At 44.8% G+C, this 19,805-nt stretch overlaps 1 protein-coding gene across 2 annotated transcripts; it reads right to left on the bottom strand.

The window, feature by feature from the left end:
* Positions 1–11,673: 11,673 nt before the first annotated feature.
* LOC131921757 (sperm motility kinase 2B-like) lies at positions 11,674–19,050 on the bottom strand. Of its 2 annotated transcripts, none has more exons than XM_059276501.1 (4): positions 18,895–19,050; positions 13,537–15,118; positions 12,825–13,082; positions 11,674–12,478 (listed from the first exon to the last, which is right to left on the bottom strand). In XM_059276501.1, the coding sequence occupies exon 2, from the start codon at positions 15,094–15,096 to the stop codon at positions 13,582–13,584; it is 1,515 nt and encodes a 504-aa protein (XP_059132484.1). In that variant the 5' UTR covers positions 15,097–15,118; positions 18,895–19,050; the 3' UTR covers positions 11,674–12,478; positions 12,825–13,082; positions 13,537–13,581. The 2 variants fall into 2 exon arrangements, with proteins under 2 accessions (XP_059132484.1, XP_059132482.1); XM_059276499.1 differs by having other exon boundaries at positions 13,537–15,122; positions 18,895–19,049.
* Between the last annotated feature and the right edge of the window lie 755 nt (positions 19,051–19,805).

The raw sequence follows: 19,805 nt of genomic DNA, 5'->3' as shown, positions 1-19,805 counted from the left end.
GGGCAAAGCCTTCCCCACAGACTGAGATCAACCTGGTGGACTCAGTCCAGGTAGGTCCAGTCCCCTCCTCCCAGGCCGAGCCAAGCGACCCTGCATAGGCCCCAGGTTTCAAACAGCGGACTCATGCAATGAGCACAGGACCCGGTCCCACTGCCTGGATGCCTCCCAAACAGATCAGGCCAATCAACTGTCTCACCCACTCAGAGGGCCTGATCCAGTTGGTGACCCCTCAGCCATTGGTTCATAGTTCATGTGTTTCCGTTCGTTTGGCTATTTGTCCCTGTGCTTTATCCAACTTTGGTCTCAACAATTCTTGCTCATACAAACCCTCCTCATTCTCGCTAATTGGACTCCCAGAGATCCACCCGGGGCCTAGTCATGGATCTCTGCATCCAGATCCCTCAGTAGTTGGATGAGGTTTCTAGCTCGACAATTAGGGTGTTTGGCCATCCCATCACCAGAGTAGGTCAGTTCGGGCTGTCTCTCGATCATTGCCAGCAGTCTGTTGTGGGGGTATCTTTGTGGATTTCTGTGTGCCTCTCTAGCACTTTGCTTCTTCCTATTCTCATGTGGTCTTCATTTACCATGGTCTCCTTTTCCTTGTTCTCCCTCTCTGTTGTTGATCCAGCTGGGATCAAATCAGTAGCCCTCCTATATACAATAGACAAAGAAGCAGAGAAGGAAATCAGAGATACATCACCCTTTACTATAGCCACAAATGACATAAAATACCTTGGGGTAACACTAACCAAGCAAGTGAAAGACCTATATGACAAGAACTTTAAGTCCCTGAAAAAAGAAATTGAAGAAGGTGTCAGAAAATGGAAAGATCTCCCATGCTCACGGATAGGCAGAACTAACACAGTAAAAATGGCAATCTTACCAAAAGCAATCTACAGATTCAATGCAATCCCCATCAAAATACCAACACAATTCTTCACAGACCTGGAAAGAATAATACTCAACTTCATATGGAAAAACAAAAAACCCAGGATAGCCAAAAGAATCCTGTACAATAACACAACCTCTGGAGGCATCACGATCCCTGACTTCAAGCTGTACTATAGAGCTATACTTTTGATCGTGTGATTCTTGGGTTAAAACAGGCTAAGTCCCCATGCCCCACCCACCCATGCCAGATATCCAGTTTGAGGGGGGTCACTGAGTCTAGGTGACTATTTCCTCCCTGATTTGTTAATACTGAGTTTAAAAATTATCTTTTCAGGTGTAGGAAGCATTACTGATCACCTGCTATGTGGCAGGCATTGTTTTCACTTTTTGTTTTTGTTTTTGAGACAGGGTTTTCCTGTTTAGCCCTGGCTATCCTGGAACTTGCTCTGGAGACCAGGCTGGCCTTGAACTCAGTGATCCACCTGCCTCTGCCTCCCTAGTGCTGGGATTAAAGGCGTGTGCCACCACTATCCAGCTGTTTTCACCTTTATTATCTTACCTTAAAACAAACAAACATTTATTAGATATCTTCTGTGTCCATGGTGGTATGAGAAAAAGTGAGGAATGCAGATAAATGGAATAAAGAACTTTTCCCCCTTCTGGTGCTTGGGATCAAACTCAAGGCCTTCTATATGTTAGGCAAACATGACCACTGAGCTATACCCTCCCAGCCCTAGAACGGAGGATTTTACCCTTATAGCACCATGAATAGTAATAACAACTAAAAAGGAAATGATGTGGGGCCTAATAGGAGCCAGTTACATCTCTTGAGGCATGTCTTGAAGCACATGAAAAAAATTGCTGTGGGATGGTCTTTCTGTATACTATGAATATGTGCTGCTACTATTGGTCAATAAAGAAGCTGCTCTGGCCTATGGCAAGGCAGGTTATAGCTAGGTTGGAAATCCAAACAAAGAGACACGGAGAAGAAAGGCAGTGTGAGAGCAGATACCAGCCTGCCCCCCAAGTAGCAACATGCCAACAGACCGGTAACACCACGGCCATGCAGCAATACATAGATTAGTAGAAATGGGTTAATTTAAGATGAAAGAGCTAGCTATCAAGAAGCCTGAGCCACAGACCAAACAGTTTATAAGTAATACTAAGCCTCTGACTGGTTATTTGGGTACAAGTGGGCGAGAAAGATTTATCCGGCTACACTTGGCACCCAACATGGGGTAATAATTTCTACCTAAAACCTGAGAGAGCTTAAAAAAAGACAAGAAAAGAAAAAGGTTAAAAAATGGAGTTAAGAAGAGCTTCCTAGTTCGTGTCTCTCACGTGGGCCATGATACAGAGACACTGCAGTAAAGAGATACCAAGGCATTTGAGCTTGAGCACAGCATGGCGGAATCCTACCACGATACACAGAGGCATCTCCAAGCTGGACAGTGTGCTGCATGGCAAGATTTAACTTTTTGAAGTGATATTCTTCGCTTACCATGGGCCAGTGAACCTGCATGAGACTGGGATGGTAAGAAACAGGCTCAGCTTTTCCATTGTCTCCACACAGATGGCCTTCCTTCCTTAAAATGACCTGAAACCTTGACAACCGGACCGGGGTCTCCGCTTGTGTCCAGGTACAAGAGCTGATTCTCAATGAACTTATGCAAAGGCCACATTCCATAAAACTAGAAATTCATGGTTTCCAAACTCTGAGGATTAGTTGGAGAGAGAGGTTTTATTTCATTGTTATTGTTGTTGTATGGGGGAATCAAACCCAGCCCCTTGTGCAAGCTAGGCGGGTGCTCTAACACCGAGTTACAACCTGGCAGAAAGGTAACAACTTCAATTTTTGCTCACCAAATATACTTTTTATCAACTGCTGTCAGCTATCAGAAACACCAAAGGAGAAAAAGTTCTTTTTTTACTTTTAAATTATTATTTATTTCTTTAGGGTTTTTTTTGTTGTTTTTTTTTTGTTTTGTTTTGTTTTGTTTTTTTTTTTTTAGACAGGATCTCCCTGTTATGTAGCCTTGTTGCCCTGAAACTTACTACATAAAACAGACTGGATTTAAACTCACAGAGATCTGCTTACCTCTGCCTCTAGAGTTCTGGGATTAAGATGTGCATAACTACTCCTAGTTAAGGTTCTTAAAAAACAAAAACAAAAACAAAAACAGCAACAACAACAAAACAAGCCAGGCCTTGTGGCTCATGCCTTTAATCCCAGCACTCAGGAGACAGAGGCAGATGGATCTGTTGTGAGTTAGAGACCAGCCTGGTCTACAAGCCAGGGCTATGTAATAGTGAGACCCTGACTGGAAAAAAAAAAAAAAAAACAAAACCACAAAACCAAAACAAAACATAAAAATTGATATTTTAGCCAAAAATTCACTAAGTCATAATTCTCATAAATTTAGTACCGTGGTGAGGATTTTAGTTGAGCAGGATGTGGTGGCACATGCCTTTAATTCCAGCACTCAGAAGGCAGAGGCATGAGGAACCTCTACACTGCTACACCAGTGTGGTCAACATAGTGAATTTCAGGGCAGAATTACAAAACAAAACAAAAGCCCTTGTCTCAAGAAACAAAAACAAAAGAAAGTACACTAGAGCAAGTAGATGGAAAACATACAATAATTTATAAAAATACTTTTGAGCAATGATTATGTTTTATAACTTATTTATTTGAAAGATTTCCCTAATTGTTAAATTGTTTTGCTGAGTTAGACAATGGGTAGGTCATTTCCAGGTAAGAAGAAATGCTACAATGTTAATTAGGGAACAAGAGTGCAAGTATATTTGGCCTCTTAGATTTACAGAAAAATGAAATATGTTTGAGTTTGTCAGTAAATATGCCCTGTTCCATAACAAATTATAATTTTGTGGAGTATAAGATTTTACTAATCTACAAAATATTAGATTACAATTGTTAATTTTTTTTTAATGGGGTCTTACCATATAGCCCTGACAGGCAGATCTCTGTGAGTTTGAGGCCAGCCTGGTCTACAGAGCAAGTTCAGGAACAGCTACACAGAGAAACCCTGTCTCGAAAAACCAAACCAAACCAAATCAAACCAAACCAAACTAAACCAAACCAGCCAAACCAAAATGAGTGAGTGCTGTTCTTCCAGAGGATGAGTGTTCCATTCCCAGCACCCCCCAGAGGCAGCACATAAGCTTCTGTAACTTCTGCTCCAGGGGCTCAGACGCCCTCTTCTGGCTTCCGAGGGTACCTGGCAGATACTCACACATAACATATAAATAAAAATAAAACAAAACAAAAACCTAGCCAACTGAGAACGACATAGATGTTGGACTCCAGCCAACAGGGGCGGGGTGGGGGAAAGACAGAGTCACCGTCTGCGCTAGACTAAACACCAACTTCCTGCCCTGGTGTGCTGGCTGGCTGGGTTGGGGGATCCGGTCCAACATTTTGCAAAAATAAATTGCCTTGCTGAGCCACTTTTGCTTTATTGTTTGTTTCTGACAAAACCGATACCATGTAGTCAATTCGTAATTACATATATAGTCGTAAGTGAGCACGCTGGCTGAACATACCACTCATGTAGGCAAGCATTTTCTCACTGAGCTAAAGCTTAGGCTCACACATGCACATTTGCATACGTAAGAATACAGATGGCAGCAAAGATCTCCTTAGCTTTCGATTTCAGCCACGAGGCAAGTACAGTGTGGACAGATGGTTCTAGCAGAAAATTCAGAAACCTGTCCAAAATGGAGCAGTGGCTTTTACCTTAGTTTGTGTTGCTTTGCTAGGTTTCTGAGGGATCGGTTTAATCCAAAGAGCGGGGTTTCAGATGGAAGAGGAGTCGATCTATGATACTGGGGGCACCACGAAGAAGAGAGAAGACCCCCCAAAAGGAGGTCTGTAGCACCTTTTCTGTGCCCTTCGAGGCAAAGGAAGGAGAGACTGAAGCAAAAGGAAAGACTGGGTCTTACTGGAGCAACTGGGAAACACGCTTAGATTTTAAACAGGAGCCAGTGGCTGTTACCAGGTCCCAAAGAAACTTGGGACAAGAATCACTCAGGACCTGTGGCTCCTCCCAGAACTCCTCAGCTGGTCCCTTCTCCCTGAAACCTCTCCAACCCAAGGGCTGGGCTTTGCTTCCCTTCCCTTCCCCTAGCCTCTAATTCCTGTATAATTCGGCTGTTCTTGCTCCCCCCCACCCCCCGGGTTCCCATGAGCTCACTTGCTCCCTTTGGCCCCTTCTCTCCTCTCTCTTCTTTTCCTCTCTCACTCTCCCTTTCTCCTTCTATTGAGGCCTGGTCTGTTCTGCTGGCCATGCTCAGTTTGGACTGTTCCAGATGCCTCTGGCTGAACTGTCCCTCATATCTACAGTAAAAGCTTTCTCTTCAACCTTACCTTGGAGTGGTCATGTGCTCACTTCCATTCAGCTATTAGCTGCTACTCCAGAGAAAGGGCTGGCAGCTGGCTGAGTGTTTTCATGGGCAGTGGGACAGAACACCGAGAATGAAAGGGCCCCCAAACCGGACCCTGGACATCAGATTCCACTTAGGCTGACTTATTTTGGTTATTGTTTGTTTTGTTTTAAGACAGGGTCTCTTTATGTAGTCTAGGTGGGCCTGGAACTTTCTAAGTAGACCAATCTGACCTTGATCTCAGAGAGATCCACCAATCTCTTCCTCTTGAGTGCTGGGATTAAAAGTGCGAGCCACCATATCCAGCCCTGTTTGGGTTTTGAGGCAGGGTCTTGCAATATACCTCCACCAGACCAGAGACTTACCGGCTCCTTCCTCGGCTTCCCTGAGTGGTGTGATTACAAGTGTGAACTATCAGGCTATAGGTTGACAGCTAACTACAATGAAAAACTTCACACTCTCACACACTCATAACATACATACACACACACACACACACACACACACACACACACACGAGAGAGAGAGAGAGAGAGAGAGAGAGAGAGAGAGAGAGAGAGAGAGAGAGAGAGAGAGAAAGAGGGGTGGGACATCTTTTAGACTGAACTAAATTTTGAGTGAAGGTGTTTTCCTAGTAGTTGGCCCATGAACAAAATGTAGTTCCTTCTTCCCCACTACTGTGTCTGAACATGAGTGTTGTGTGTGTGTGTGTGTGTGTGTGTGTGTGTGTGTGTGTGTGATAGACAGATAGATATGATAGATAGATAGATAGATAGATAGATAGATAGATAGATAGATAGATAGGTAGATAGATAGATAGGTAGGTAGATAGATAGGTAGATAGATACATAGGTAGATAGATAGATAGGTAGATAGATAGCTAGATGAGAGCTTTTCGTTTTAAGGCTAGGCGTGTGGTTCTTCTGGTAAGACTGAATGGAAATTTACATAACAAAAAGTCACAGAGCAGCTGGCTGGAGGTGGAGTTCTTGCCCAGCAAGCTGAAAGCTCTGCACAACCTGGACTTGGTTGCCCATGCCCGTGGTTCAGCACTCTGAGAACTAGGATGGAATCAGGATGAGAAGCTCAAGGTTATCCGAGCTATCTGGGGAGTTTGAAGGCAGCCTGGTCCACATTAGACACTGTCTCACAAGCTGGAACCAAACCAAGTCACAACCACAAAATGGCACAGAGAAAACCTGCGAGCATTCGAACCAGGTGAGAGGAGCTGGGGGCTGGATGTTGGACGTGCTTGTCTATTGCAAATCCAAGGAAGCACCATGTAGAGTTTCCCTCTTTTTCTTGGTTTTATCTCTCCCTCTCTGGACAAGGGGAAAAAAATCTCATTTCTAGTGTCTTGATTTTTTTTAACAGTACATTTGAAGTAAGTAGATGAGCTTTGTTGATGTAAACACATAGCTCTCACCTCAAAGAAGCTAAATGTGAGTGACCACGGTCCAGGAGCACAGATTCCTGTTACTCCAAATAGTATATTCTAACTGATACCAGTTTCATGAAGTGTTTATTTCAACAGAGCAAAAAAAAAATCATAAATCAAGGTACTTTAAAATACATCGGTGGACAGACTGGAGATGTTGCTCTGTGGTGAACCATACACACTTCCAAAGGCTCTAAACTTCCAAAGGCTCTAAGTTTGGTTCTCAGAATCCACATCGGGTGACTCATACCAGTCTGTAACTACAGCTTCAGGAGACTCCTTGGGTACCAGTACTCATGTGCACATACCCTCACACAGATAGACAGACAGCACACACACACACACACACACACACACACACACACACACACCCCACATGACTTATTAATAAATAAAAATTAATGCTGCTCTGAACATAGTTGAGCATCATACTACAAAGATACATGCTCAACTATGTTCATAGCAGCATTATTCATAATAGCCAGAACCTGGAAACAACCTAGATGCCTGTCAACTGAAGAATGGATAAAGAAAATACACAACGGAGTACTACTCAGCAGAGAAAAACAATGACATCATGAAATTTGCAGGCAAATGGATGGAACTAGAAAATATCATCCTGAGTGAGATAACCCAAACCCAGAAGGACAAACATGGTATGTACTCACTCATAAGTAGACACTAGTTATAAAGCAAAGGACAATCAGACTGCAACCCACAGAACCAGGGAGGCTACATAGCAGGGGGGACCCTAGGATGACTGTGGCTTATAATAAGTTTTGGTTTTACCCAATCATGGGCAAGCTTTACTGAAACATTTCACTATTAGGATAAGAATTTGTACTGTATCAAGCTGATGAAAGAAAATGCTGGCCATACATTCAGGAGGGGAGGCTAAAATCTTTTTAGATTATGGATTAGCCTATAGAAAAATGTCTGCCGTAAATCAAACAGTGAAGGGGAAGATAAATAGGAATCTCACATACACAACTTAAATAAAACATAGCTCTCTGAACAGATGAAGATAGGTCTCTTCTGTATCACAGAATCTAATCAATATATGTATAATTCGCCGGGCGGTGGTGGCGCACGACTTTAATCCCAGCACTTGGGAGGCAGAGCCAGGCGGATCTCTGTGAGTTCGAGGCCAGCCTGGGCTACCAAGTGAGTTCCAGGAGAGGCGCAAAGCTACACAGAGAAACCCTGTCTCGAAAAACCAAAAAAAAAAAAAAATATATATATATATATATATATGTATAATTCAGCTATCATTTGGCTTAAAAGGGCTTATTGGGAAATGTTATCATTCATACTATTTTCTACAGAAAAAATATTTTACTGTTTAAAATAAATACATTAATTAATAAAAACAAACAAACACAAGTGCCTTGGTGGGCGTTGGTTATTATGTGGTGCTGTGTTACTCATTAAGCAGCGCTGTTTTCCATGCAAGAAAAGCCGCGGAGCACAACAAAACCCACTGTAAGAGCTGATTAGGGGAAGGAGAACAGAGGGGATGTACTTAGACTGTGCAGGGAGAGAGAAGGGAGGGGTGTGTGACCAGCTTCTTATGGATCCCCCTGCACATTCGTATATGGGTTTACATAGCTACGCCACACATGCACATAGATTATGTGACTGCAGTGCACAGATGACGTAGGACGTAAGGCCCCCGAGAATGACTACGTGTCTCCCCAGCGCATGTGTGGTCATGGGGGAGTGGCTAGAAATTCCAGTCAGGTGAGCAGAGGTTACTACTGCAAAGCATCCATCACTATCCTCTGGAACTGGAGTTGCACAGGGCTGTGAGCCGCCATTGGGTTTTGAAGGTCTACAAACCCAGCTCCCAGCAAAAACCACCACTGAATAATATCTCCAGTCCACTATTTCATTTTTAATTGTGTGTGGGGGGGGGGAGGGCAGTGGGCGGGTATGCAGATGTGAGTGCAGGTGATTGTGGAGTCCAGAAAATGGTGCCTGACCTCCTAGAACTGGAAGCTGTAAGCCACCTGACATGGGTGATGGGTTCTCTGCAGAGCAGTAATCCTTCCTAAACTACTTCTCTGGTCTCATCATAGAAGTTCTCATTTGTCAATCATCCTTGAGTGATATTTAACATAGGTGTGGCTTTTTTTCTTTTTCTTTTCTTTTCTTTTCTTTTCTTTTCTTTCTTTCTTTTTTTTTTTTTTTTTTTTTTTTGAGGGCCTGGGGACTTCAGTTCATAGCTTTAAACTTCAGAAATATATTGCTAGTTTTGCACCTGCTCAATTTAAAAGTGAAATTCTATTGCCTTTAAAACCTGTAAGAATTGTGCTGCAGTCTGAATGATATGTGGAGTTGGCCCATCCATCTTTCCGTCCATCCATCCATCCTTTTTTTTTTTTTTAACGAAATTTCCTTATTGGAAGGAATGGTACAAACTAAAGAACTTAAGTGGATGTTGCGATGTGACTTCTAGAAAAGGTAAAAGTAGCCAGGCATGCATGTGTTGCTTCCATGACCAGGGAAGTCACCTGTGGCTCTAGGGTTTATGGTTCTTAGTTTTTATTTTCACTGTATCTCAGGGTGTGCTTTTCAGGGGCTCCTATCTTGCCCAGGTTGGTTATGTGGTCACCCAGTTCTCTGATGGATTTCACCTATTCACGTAATGAGCATCCATCGACAAAGTTACATAAGTGGGGGGTTTGTGAAGTTACAGTCACGACTGATTCACAGTCTTTTCCACATGCAGTTGCATACTCCATTGTGTTTAGTCCATACTTCTAGTCATCAGGTCTTGATGTCCTGCAGTAAAATTGGCCACCTCCTCGGTACTGTAGCCTCATCAGTTCCCCAGTTTCCCTCTCCTCGTGAGATCGGAACGATTTGGCAAAGTTCTTCAAAGCCACACCATCCTGGTCAAGGTAGCAAGACATGGACAGATAGACATTGGAGGCATACAGCTCCAGGTTGATCTGGAGGTCCATGGCAGCCTCTGTGCCATGGTGGTAGTTCTGGCTCACCTTCAGGAGTGACTTGGTGGTCAAGGCCACGACAAGGTGGTAGAAGGCTCTGGCTTGGGGCAGTCGGCTGACGGCCACATTCAAACACTGTTGAAACAGGAAGCTGGGGCGGCTCTAGGCGGAGAACATCTTTCCTTCATTCTCTGTCACCTGTAATGTATTCCTGGGTATCAGGAGCAGATTTTTAAGATAGAAGTCATCTTGTTTTCTGTTATGTCTTGAAAGTTGTTTTTGAAATACCACTCCCAACCCTTTTTTGGGTTTGGAGACAGGGTTTCTCTGTGCAGCCCTGGCTGTCCTGGAACTTCCTCTCTAAGTTCCAGGCTGGACTCAGACTCAGATCCATTTGTCTCTGCCTCCTGAGTGCTGGGATCAAAGGTGTGCACAACCAGACCTGGCTGTTTGGAAATGCTTTACTAAAGTGGTTCTGTAGTTCTGTTTCAGCTCTGGAAATACAAAGCAAAACAGCAAACAATTCCCAGACCACTTGGACTATAAGATAGAGTTATAAAACACATACACACACATTCACATGCGCACACACAGGACATGTCACCAATAAGAGAACTGTTGGAGGCTGAGGAGTACCCCAATTGTTTTCCTTGAAAAGAGGTGATCCATCGTCTAGGCATTGGCAAATAGGATCCACAGTGATGTATTTATCCAACACCCACTCAATCTCTTTATGGAAATGTCAAGAATACATTTTTGCCATAGAGGCAGAAAGCTGTCCTGGAGAAGGTACAGAAGAAGCCGGCCCCCATGATGCCCAAATTCACTCTCAGAAGTTGACTTTAAAAAAAGTTGCAGAAGAGGTTAAGGATGATGCTCAACAGACAGGTATGGTGATATATTGTGTACCCTAATAATCTCTCTGTCTCTCTCTCTCTGTCTCTCTCTCTCTGTCTCTCTGTCTCTCTGTCTCTCTCTCTCTCTCTCACACACACACACACACACACACACACACATGCTCTCACACACACTTTTCTCTCTCTCACACACACTCACATACACATATTTTCTCTCTCACACACTCTCTCTTGCACATGTATACACACATACACACTCACACACTGTCTGTTCCCTGAGAGCTCATGAGGCTGAATTTAAAGGAGTGTAAGAGTACAGTTTAGAGAGGGGTGTTTGCTAAAGAGATTGGCAACATTATAAAGAAGCCAAGAGCTTTACACCAGGATAACTGGAAAGATGCTATGAGGGCATCTCAGGAATCTATGAGACCCTACCATCAGAGCGGACAGGTGTACACATGAACCAGAGCTTTGGTGCCTGTGAGATGGGTCCCCCCAGGCACTGGTGATCTGCCAAGTATGATAGGGTTCGGGTTTGGTATTTGTTAGGTGAGGTCCCTATAACAGGGCACATCTTGGTGCTGGTCTGTGTCCTCAGGGCCTGCCCTCTCACATGGAACATTTATACTTCTCTTTGCCATCACACATCCTCCTTCTGCCCCAGATCTGACTCGTTCATTGAAGGACACATGCCTGGATAGGACATAGAGGGGTGGCCCTGTCCCATAGATCTAAAAAGGGAAAATGTCACAACAGGGAGAAAGAACATCTTGTATGATACAATTAAGGAACACAGCAGGATAGACCAGTGGCTTCTCAGCACTGGGATCCAACCTGAGCCATGTCCACAGGAATTCATCAGGCTACCATGCTTGCCTCTGTGGAAATGAGACAAGCTGATGACACCATTGTTCTCACTGGTCCTTCTGAAAATGTTGCTGGATCCAGAAAGACCCAAAATCCACACTCAGGTTCTGCATTTTCCCCCTTCAGGTACCTTAGAGCTTGTTCCTTCAAAGACACTTCTAATGACTTGGTGGTGTTGGGGGTGAAGTTACTTTCCCTGGGACTTTTGAGCACCACAGGGCCAATTCTCCTGTGAAAGGAAGATGCAGGAAAACACCCAGGGTCATCTTTCACAAACATCACTTTTATTCTGAGATTCATGACAATCATTATAGTAAAACAGGCCCCATAGGGTCGAGGAAATTGGCTCAGACCAGTAGCCAGGGCATGCACATAATGCACTCCTTAAGAGCTAACCTGGAGTCTGCCTGAGGGTCTAGCAACAGGAGCTGTCAGAGTTCCTTGTCACTGTCAGAGTTCCTGATCATGCTGAGTCTGTCTGAGGACCTAGCAACAATTGCTGTCAGAATTCCTGATTGTGCCCAGCTAATAAGGGACGACCACACATACTGGGCGCTGGGAGGAGGGTATATAAGGGCTACCCTGTTATTAAATAAAGGAGTTTGTTATTTGCTTTTCACAGACACCGTGTGTCTGTGTCGTTGATGACGTGGCTTCTCACCCCCTGCCATGAGGGAGCTGCTAGAATCCAAGCAATTTGTGGCACCCAATGTGGGGCTTCTGTTACTTTTTTTCTCCCAACGCAGGTTCTGATGGGCTCCCTCTCTTTACTTGCCGGCTGTGCTTGACAGTGGCCCCAAGAAACACAAACAGTGTGTTTTGGTGAGAAGTGTTGTGTTCTTCCTGTCCCTTTGGCAGGAGAGCATTGGGGCCCCCACTTCTTTCCTTCTTCTGTGTTGTCTGTCATGTTTGTCTGCCCATTCCGTTAGGAAGGCACATTTTTTTTTTTCATTTCGGTTTGCCCGGCACTTCCACATAAGGGTTGACCTCCAAGGAGGTGGAACCAAGACTTGGCTCCCGATCGCCATCCCTCATCCGGAGACACCATGTGGGCATACGGTCATGGCCTAAAAAAAAAAACACAAACGGTCCCCATAAGCACAGGATATAAGGGTCTGATACAAATTTTCATCCCGTTGAAAAGATGGGTAATCTTTTGATCACCCCCACCAATTCCCTGTCAGATATCTCTACAATATCCGATGAGGAGGAGACAGACAGTCTAGACCCTGAGAAAACTGTCAGTTTTGGCCTGAAAAATTTGTCAAGAAGAACGTAGCTATCAGTTTGGGCCCTGGGAAATCTGTCAGGGAGAATGGAGCTGTCAGTTTGGACCCTGAGAAATCTGTTACTGTTAGTCTGCTACTAAGAATGAGGCAGGGAAGTGTCAGGAGAAGAGGGGTCTCATGTGACCTGGGTAGACTTTGAACACGTTTTTGGCTCCTGCCCCCTGATTATGGATGCCTTTGAGGGGCAGGGTCCTTGCAGAATTCCTGTGGCCCAGGATTCCATCATTTGCTCCCTTCTTCCTGGCTGGACCTTTGAGCAGGGCACAGACACAGGGCATCATGGGCTTTCTGCATGGTTCCGTCTGCAGGTCTCTTCCCATACATGAGTCCTCTCCAACACCACGGCTGCAGATTTGTGATGTTCTGCATCCTCCGAAGAACTCTTAAAATACAACAACACACGTGAACGAGAATCTTGTGAATGCAGCTATACAGGGCATCTTTCCAACTGTGGTCACCCTGCTCTGCCCTGCTCTCCAAGCTGCTTCCTCCTGTCTAAACCTCTGCTCCCAGGCACCTCTGTCCCTCATCACCTAGCTCCCACCCCATACCACTTTTCTCCTTCCTCAGCCCCTCCCCTCCCCCCCTCCCTTCTCTTAACATGGTCAACACCCGTCTGCCATTGACTTCTGGTCCAACATTTTTAGATTTCCCATGTGTAGGATACAGTGAGATTTGTCTTCTAGGATGCTAGATATGTTGATAGGTTCCATTGAACCATCCCATGGTATCTACATCTAGCTTCCCAATGCATTCTATTTCATAAATACACATAGTTATGATCTGTCCATCAACACAGACATGAGTAAAACACTCATTTAAACACAGAAAGGTACCTGGGCCAGGCCTGCTGCTTGTTCTCCAGACGCCCTCCTTGTGCCTCATTTCTGAGGGAAGACTTTGTTCCGCCCCCACAGAGGTTTCTTCCTTGATGGACAGCAGCAGCAGAGACCCATAAGGGCGTTTCCTATCCTCCTTGTCCATGCCCTCAAGCCTCGAGGCTGGCCATGGCTGCAGGTGGACTTGTCCTTTGCTGAGTCTCTGTGGGAGCATAAGTCATCTTCTTTGTTATCACTGCTGGTACTCATTGAGCAAATGCAAGGGGCACTCTTGGAGCGTTGGGGGTCTTGGTCCAAAGTGAGTGTTCTCTGGAGTGGCGAGTGGAGAGGAATGTTGGCCCTTCTGTGTCCTCTTTGACCTGCCTGCTGGCCATAGGCAGATACCTGACCACTAGTGGATGACCCTCTGAGCAATGTGCCAAGGGCAGGCTCACTACTCCTCCTCCTGGGAGGTAGAGGGAAAGCAACAGGATCCTCTAGGGAAGGGAATGGCGCCAACCCTGGATTCACTTGTTGAGCCAAGGTTGTGCAGGTAGGCCACTGGAGAGCCTGCCTTTTTAGTAAGGAATAAGATGCCGTGGTCTGGTTGAATTTTCTCTGTTGTAATGAGTCTTTGATGTCCTGGGCTTGGAACCCAATGTGTTCCATGGCTTTCACTATTGCAGGGTCAGGCAAGCCAGGGACCATTTCTTCACAGTCGTTTGGTGAATCCTCCACGTCTTTCCTGAGCCAGGGGTGTGTCATCACTTCATCCACTGTTGGCCTACACATGGGGTCGACTGTCGTTAAGAGGCTAAGCAGGTCCTGGAGTTCCTCTGACAGGCCCAAGGGGACAGTATATTTCCCATTCACAATCTGTTGTTGGAGCTCTTGTAGGGTGACATCATCAAATGGGACTTTCCCGACTACCATGAAATATAAAACTACTCCTAACATCCATATGTCGACCTTGGGGCCGTCATAAAGTCTTTTAAAGAAATATTCAGGGGCAAAAAATCTGAAAGCCCCACAGTGAAATCCAAGTTTTTGTCCGGGCTTAACTTGGGCGCCAAGGCCAAAGTCGATGATTTTGACTTTTCCGTTCTTATCCACCATGATGTTGTCTGGTTTCAGGTCCCGATGAATTATTCCATGTTCATGGCAGTAACTCACAGCACTTAGGATTTGCCTGAAGATCCCCCGGGCTTGGTCTTCCTCCAGGTGGCCAGCATTTCGGACGTAGTGACTGAGTTGTTCTCCCGCAGCCAGCTCCATGATGAGGTATGTTCTCTTCTCAGACTCAATCACTTGGAGAAGGGAGATGATGTTAGGGTGGTTGATCATCTTCAGAATATTGACCTCGGGTTGGACCGGAAAGCACCACTTATTCTCCTTCTGAAGTACTTTGACAGCCACCAGGGTGCTGGTGAAGCGGTGGTAGGCCAGTTTTACCTCGGCAAAGCTTCCACGGCCAATGGTCTTCAAGATCACATACTGCGAGTAGAAGTTTTCTGTTTCCGGGGAGCTGGATGCAGACTCAAGGTCTGTGGCATCCTCTTCTATAATACTAGAGCTCATTTTTGGTAACAAAGTATAAATGCTATCTAAGAGAAAGAAAAAAGAAGAAAGAAGAAATTCAAAATGAAAACAAAAACAGTGAAAAAAAATAGAAAGCCTGAAAATCTATCAAACAACTAAAAACAACAACAACAACAAAACCCCAGAAAACCAAAATCACACACACACAAAGCCAAAAGGATCCAAATAAAAAAAAACCTAGCTGCAGGTCACTAGGGAGGAGGACCAGAGCTCAGCAACACTGAGAATGAAGACCACTGATTGCTTAAGAAGAAAAACATACTAAAAATAAGGAAAGGATGAAGAAATTTAAAAAATTAGAAGATCCAAGCAACATAAAATTGAACAAAAACAAGCAAAACTCCAGACAAACAAAACACATTAAAAACTAAAAACCTAGAAATCAAAACAAAATATAACAAAGCCCAGAAAAGCTTCTAGATTATACAAATCACTTAAAAGGTAATTAACACTAAGAAACAATCCAATGAATAATTTGGATAGGGTACTGAAAAGGGTTTTCTCAGAAGACACACAAATGGCTTAAGAAATATATATATAAATATATATATATATATACACATATGTGTTTGCATATATATATATGTGTGTATGTATATATGTTTGTATTTGTGTTAATATTCACCATCCTTGGCCATCAGGGAAAAGCAAATTAAAACTTTTTGAGATTTTGTTTTACTCTAGTCAGAATGGCAAAGACTAATAAAAGGCAACAAATGCTGGTGTGGATATGGGGGATGGAGACCCTCATGCACTGTGGATGCTGATGTGGATGTGGGAGATGGAGACCCTCATGCACTGTGGATGCTGATGTGGGTGTGGGGGATGGAAACCTTCATGGACTGTGGATGCTGATGTGGGTGTGGGGGATGGAGACCCTCATGGACTGTGGATGCTGATGTGGGTGTGGGGGATGGAGACCCTCATGCCCTGTGGATGCTGATGTGGGTGTGGGGGATGGAGACCCTCATGCACTGTGGATGCTGATGTGGATGTGGGGAATGGAGACCCTCATGCACTGTGGATGCTGATGTGGGTGTGGGGAATGGAAACCCTCATGCACTGTGGATGCTGGTGTGGATGTTGGAGATGGAACCCCTCATGCACTGTGGATGCTGATGTGGGTGTAGGGAATGGAAACCCTCATGCACTGTGGATGCTGGTGTGAGTGTGGGGGATGGAGACCCTCATGCACTGTGGATGCTGGTGTGGGTGTGGGGGATAGAGACCCTCATGCACTGTGGATGTTGGTGTGGATGTGGGAGATGAAAATCCTCATGCACTGTGGATGCTGGTGTGGATGTGGGGGATGGAGACCCTCATGCACTGTGGATGTTGGTGTGGGTGTGGGGGATGGAGACCCTCATGCACTGTGGATGCTGATGTGAGTGTGGGGGATGGAGACCCTCATGCACTGTGGATTCTGGTGTTTGTGTGGGGGATGGAGACCCTCATGCACTGTGGATGCTGGTGTGAGTTTTGGGGATGGAGACCCTCATGCACTGTGGATTCTGGTGTAGTGTGGGGGATGGAGACCCTCATGCACTGTGGATGCTGGTGTGAGTGTGGGGGATGGAGACCCTCATGCACTGTGGATGGGAGTGCAAACTGGTGCAGCCACTGTAGAAATCAGTGTGGCTGTTCCTCAGAAAACTAGCAATAGACCTATCATGTGGTCCACCTATACTACTCCTGGGTATATGCTCAAGGGACTCTATTTCCTGCTGCAGAGACACTCACCCACTTTCAGTGCCGCTCTATTCACAATAGCTGAGATATGTAAACAGCCTAGACATCCATCAACTGACGAAGGGCTAACTAAAATGTGGTACCCATACAAAATGGAATTTTATTCAGCTACAAAGAAAACTGAAATTATGAAATTTCTAAGTAAATGGATGGAACTGGGAAACATTACACTAAGTGAGGTGACCCAGACCCAGAAAGGCAAGCATGGCATGTTCTCATGTTCCCATTCATATGTGGATCCTTGCATCAAATCTTTGGATTTATTAGTGCAACTCTCAGATCTCATCAGAGAAATATATTTGTGCAAATGTTTACATAGAAATTTACAACTTGTCAAAGAATAGAGAGAGTCAATGGAGTGCTCAGACACAAATGGGATGTCCACATCATACCCTTTCTCCTCTAAGGCTCCGGGATCATCATGGAAAAGGGGGCAGAGAGATTGTAAGAACCAGAGGGAAGGACCAGAGCAAATTATCATCGTCTTGGCATGACAGGACCACTGCACTCCCGAGCTGGCTGCAGCTGTGGCTGCCTGCACAAGACCTGCCCCAAACCAAGCAGTAAGCAGTCCAGCATGACTGCCCATAGGAGCCCCTGACAGTTGGTGGTTTCTGGGGAAGGGAGAGTCATTTCTCCTCAAGAACGTGGCTCCTGCCTGCTCTTGCAGGTATGAGAATTTTGTCATTGTCAGCTGAATTCATACTTCATATTTCTGCAGCTTGCAGCATTCCCTAATGTCGAGCAGAAGCATTTCTCCAACACAGAGGAAAGAGACCAAATACTTTTCTGACAAAGGAAACAAAAACGACTGCAAAGAGCCTCACAGTGGCCAGAACTAGGCTATAAAAGCAAAAAAAGTCACAATAAATCCCTTGATGCTTTCAAAACCAGCACATCAAACTTCATTTTCATTAGAACATTGTTATTTTTTTTACCTAATAATTAAAAACCAAGAACCACAGGGTTCAAGATGTCTCAGTGGGTAATAACATTTGCTACCAAGCTTAATGATCTGTGTTAGATTCCTAAGAGCCACATGGTAGAAAGAAAGAAGCAGATCCAACAAGTTGTCCTCTGATATCCACATTATATCTGCTCCCCCACAATGAATGAAAGAATAAATAAATGTAGTAATAGAAAAAAAAAGAATGTGGCGCCTGATAGGCCAACCACACTGCAATGGATACCCCACACCCATGAACATATGAGCACAAATTGGGATCAATGGGCTATTGAGAGAGAGAGAGAGGAATTGGGAGTTTGAGTAGAGGTAGGGGAGATCTAGGAGAAGTTGGGGAAGAGTGGTCAGAGAATATAATCAAAATATATTCTATGAATATATGAAATTCTCAAAAATACTGTATCTTAAAAAAAACAAATAAGCAAAAATCTAAAACCCCAAACAAAGCAAAAATACAATAAGAAAACCTAGAAAAGCAAAACAAAATCAGAAAACCAAAGGTGACACAAAATCCCCCAAAATGTAAAAATAATAAAAACACAAAGAAAATTTCAAAGAAAAACTAACAAACCTGAAACCAGCCCAAACCAAGAAGCCAGAAAACCCAAAACATCAAAAGTAAAACTCAAACACCGAGCTATGGTGACACATACCTTCAGTCCCAGCACTCCAGAGGCAGAGGCAGGTGGATCTCAGGGTTTGAGGCCAGCCTGGTCTACAGAGTGAGTTCCAGGACAGCCAGGGCTACACAGAGAAACCATTTCTCAGGAAAAACAAAACAAAACAAAACAAACCAAACAAACAAAAAACCCAACCCCAAAACACCTCAAATAGCCACAGGCTGGGGAGATAGTTTAGTAGTTAAATTAAATGAGGCCCATGCAAAACAGGAGGGCCTCATTCCATCTCTAGAAACCTAGCATAAAAGAATCAGTAAGTGCTTTTTTAATCTGATTGCAGAGTCAGCCCAGCAGATCCCTGGGAACACTGGCCAGCCAGCCTAGACACTTGACCAGCTCCAGTTCAGTGAGAGACTGTCTCAAAAAACAAGGCAGATGACCTACCTTAGGTACAATGGTCAAGTTGACTCCGGGAGTCAATGCTCTCCCACACACAGGTGTTCCCACACCTACCCACACGTGCCCCTATAGGACACAAAAACACTCACGCCTGCACGTATGCACGCGCAAACACACACACACATACACAAGTGCACTCACACTCACCTACAGGTATGCCTACTCACACACACACACACACACAAGTGCACCCACACTCACCCACAGGTATACCTACTCACACACACACACAGGTGCACTCACACTCACCCACAGGTATACCTACTCACACACGAAAATGCACAGGTGCACACACTCAAACAGGTACTTGTACACAAGTGAACTTAAACACAAAAACACATACATATACCACACACACACACACAAGCAAACCTATACACACACACACACCTAGACACACATACACATAAAAACACAAGCACACACACACAAGCAAACCTACACACACACACACACACACACACACACACACACACGTCTAGACACACATGCACATACAAACCCAAACACACACACAAACCAAACAATCAAACGCAAAATTCCCACGCAACCTCGATTGATAACAGTAGAATCACACAGGGCACCACTCCACAGCTCCTCTCAACACACCCAAAGAAATCCAGGCCGGGCCACAGCATAATATCTACTGGCTGGACCCCTCACAATCGCTCCTCGTGAGGTCATAGCAGGCCCTGCCCTGACATGGCTGGGCGGCACGCAAAGGCTCTGGCTCAGGTGGGCCATGGAGCCTGGCATTAGGCTTTTAGAAATCAGAGCCTGGAGGATGCTCTGGGGTTTCTGGTTTGAATGTCTGCTGTGCCTCCTGCTTTGCTGACCTCCTATCTGCACTCACCACGGCACCTTTTCTTTGAATTCTGACTGGTGGGCCCAAGATG

This window comes from Peromyscus eremicus, chromosome 11 (assembly GCF_949786415.1).
Source record: "Peromyscus eremicus chromosome 11, PerEre_H2_v1, whole genome shotgun sequence".
Lineage (NCBI taxonomy): Eukaryota > Metazoa > Chordata > Mammalia > Rodentia > Cricetidae > Peromyscus > Peromyscus eremicus.
Note: the sequence above shows the minus strand (reverse complement) of the source record. Positions and strands in the feature narration are given on the sequence as shown.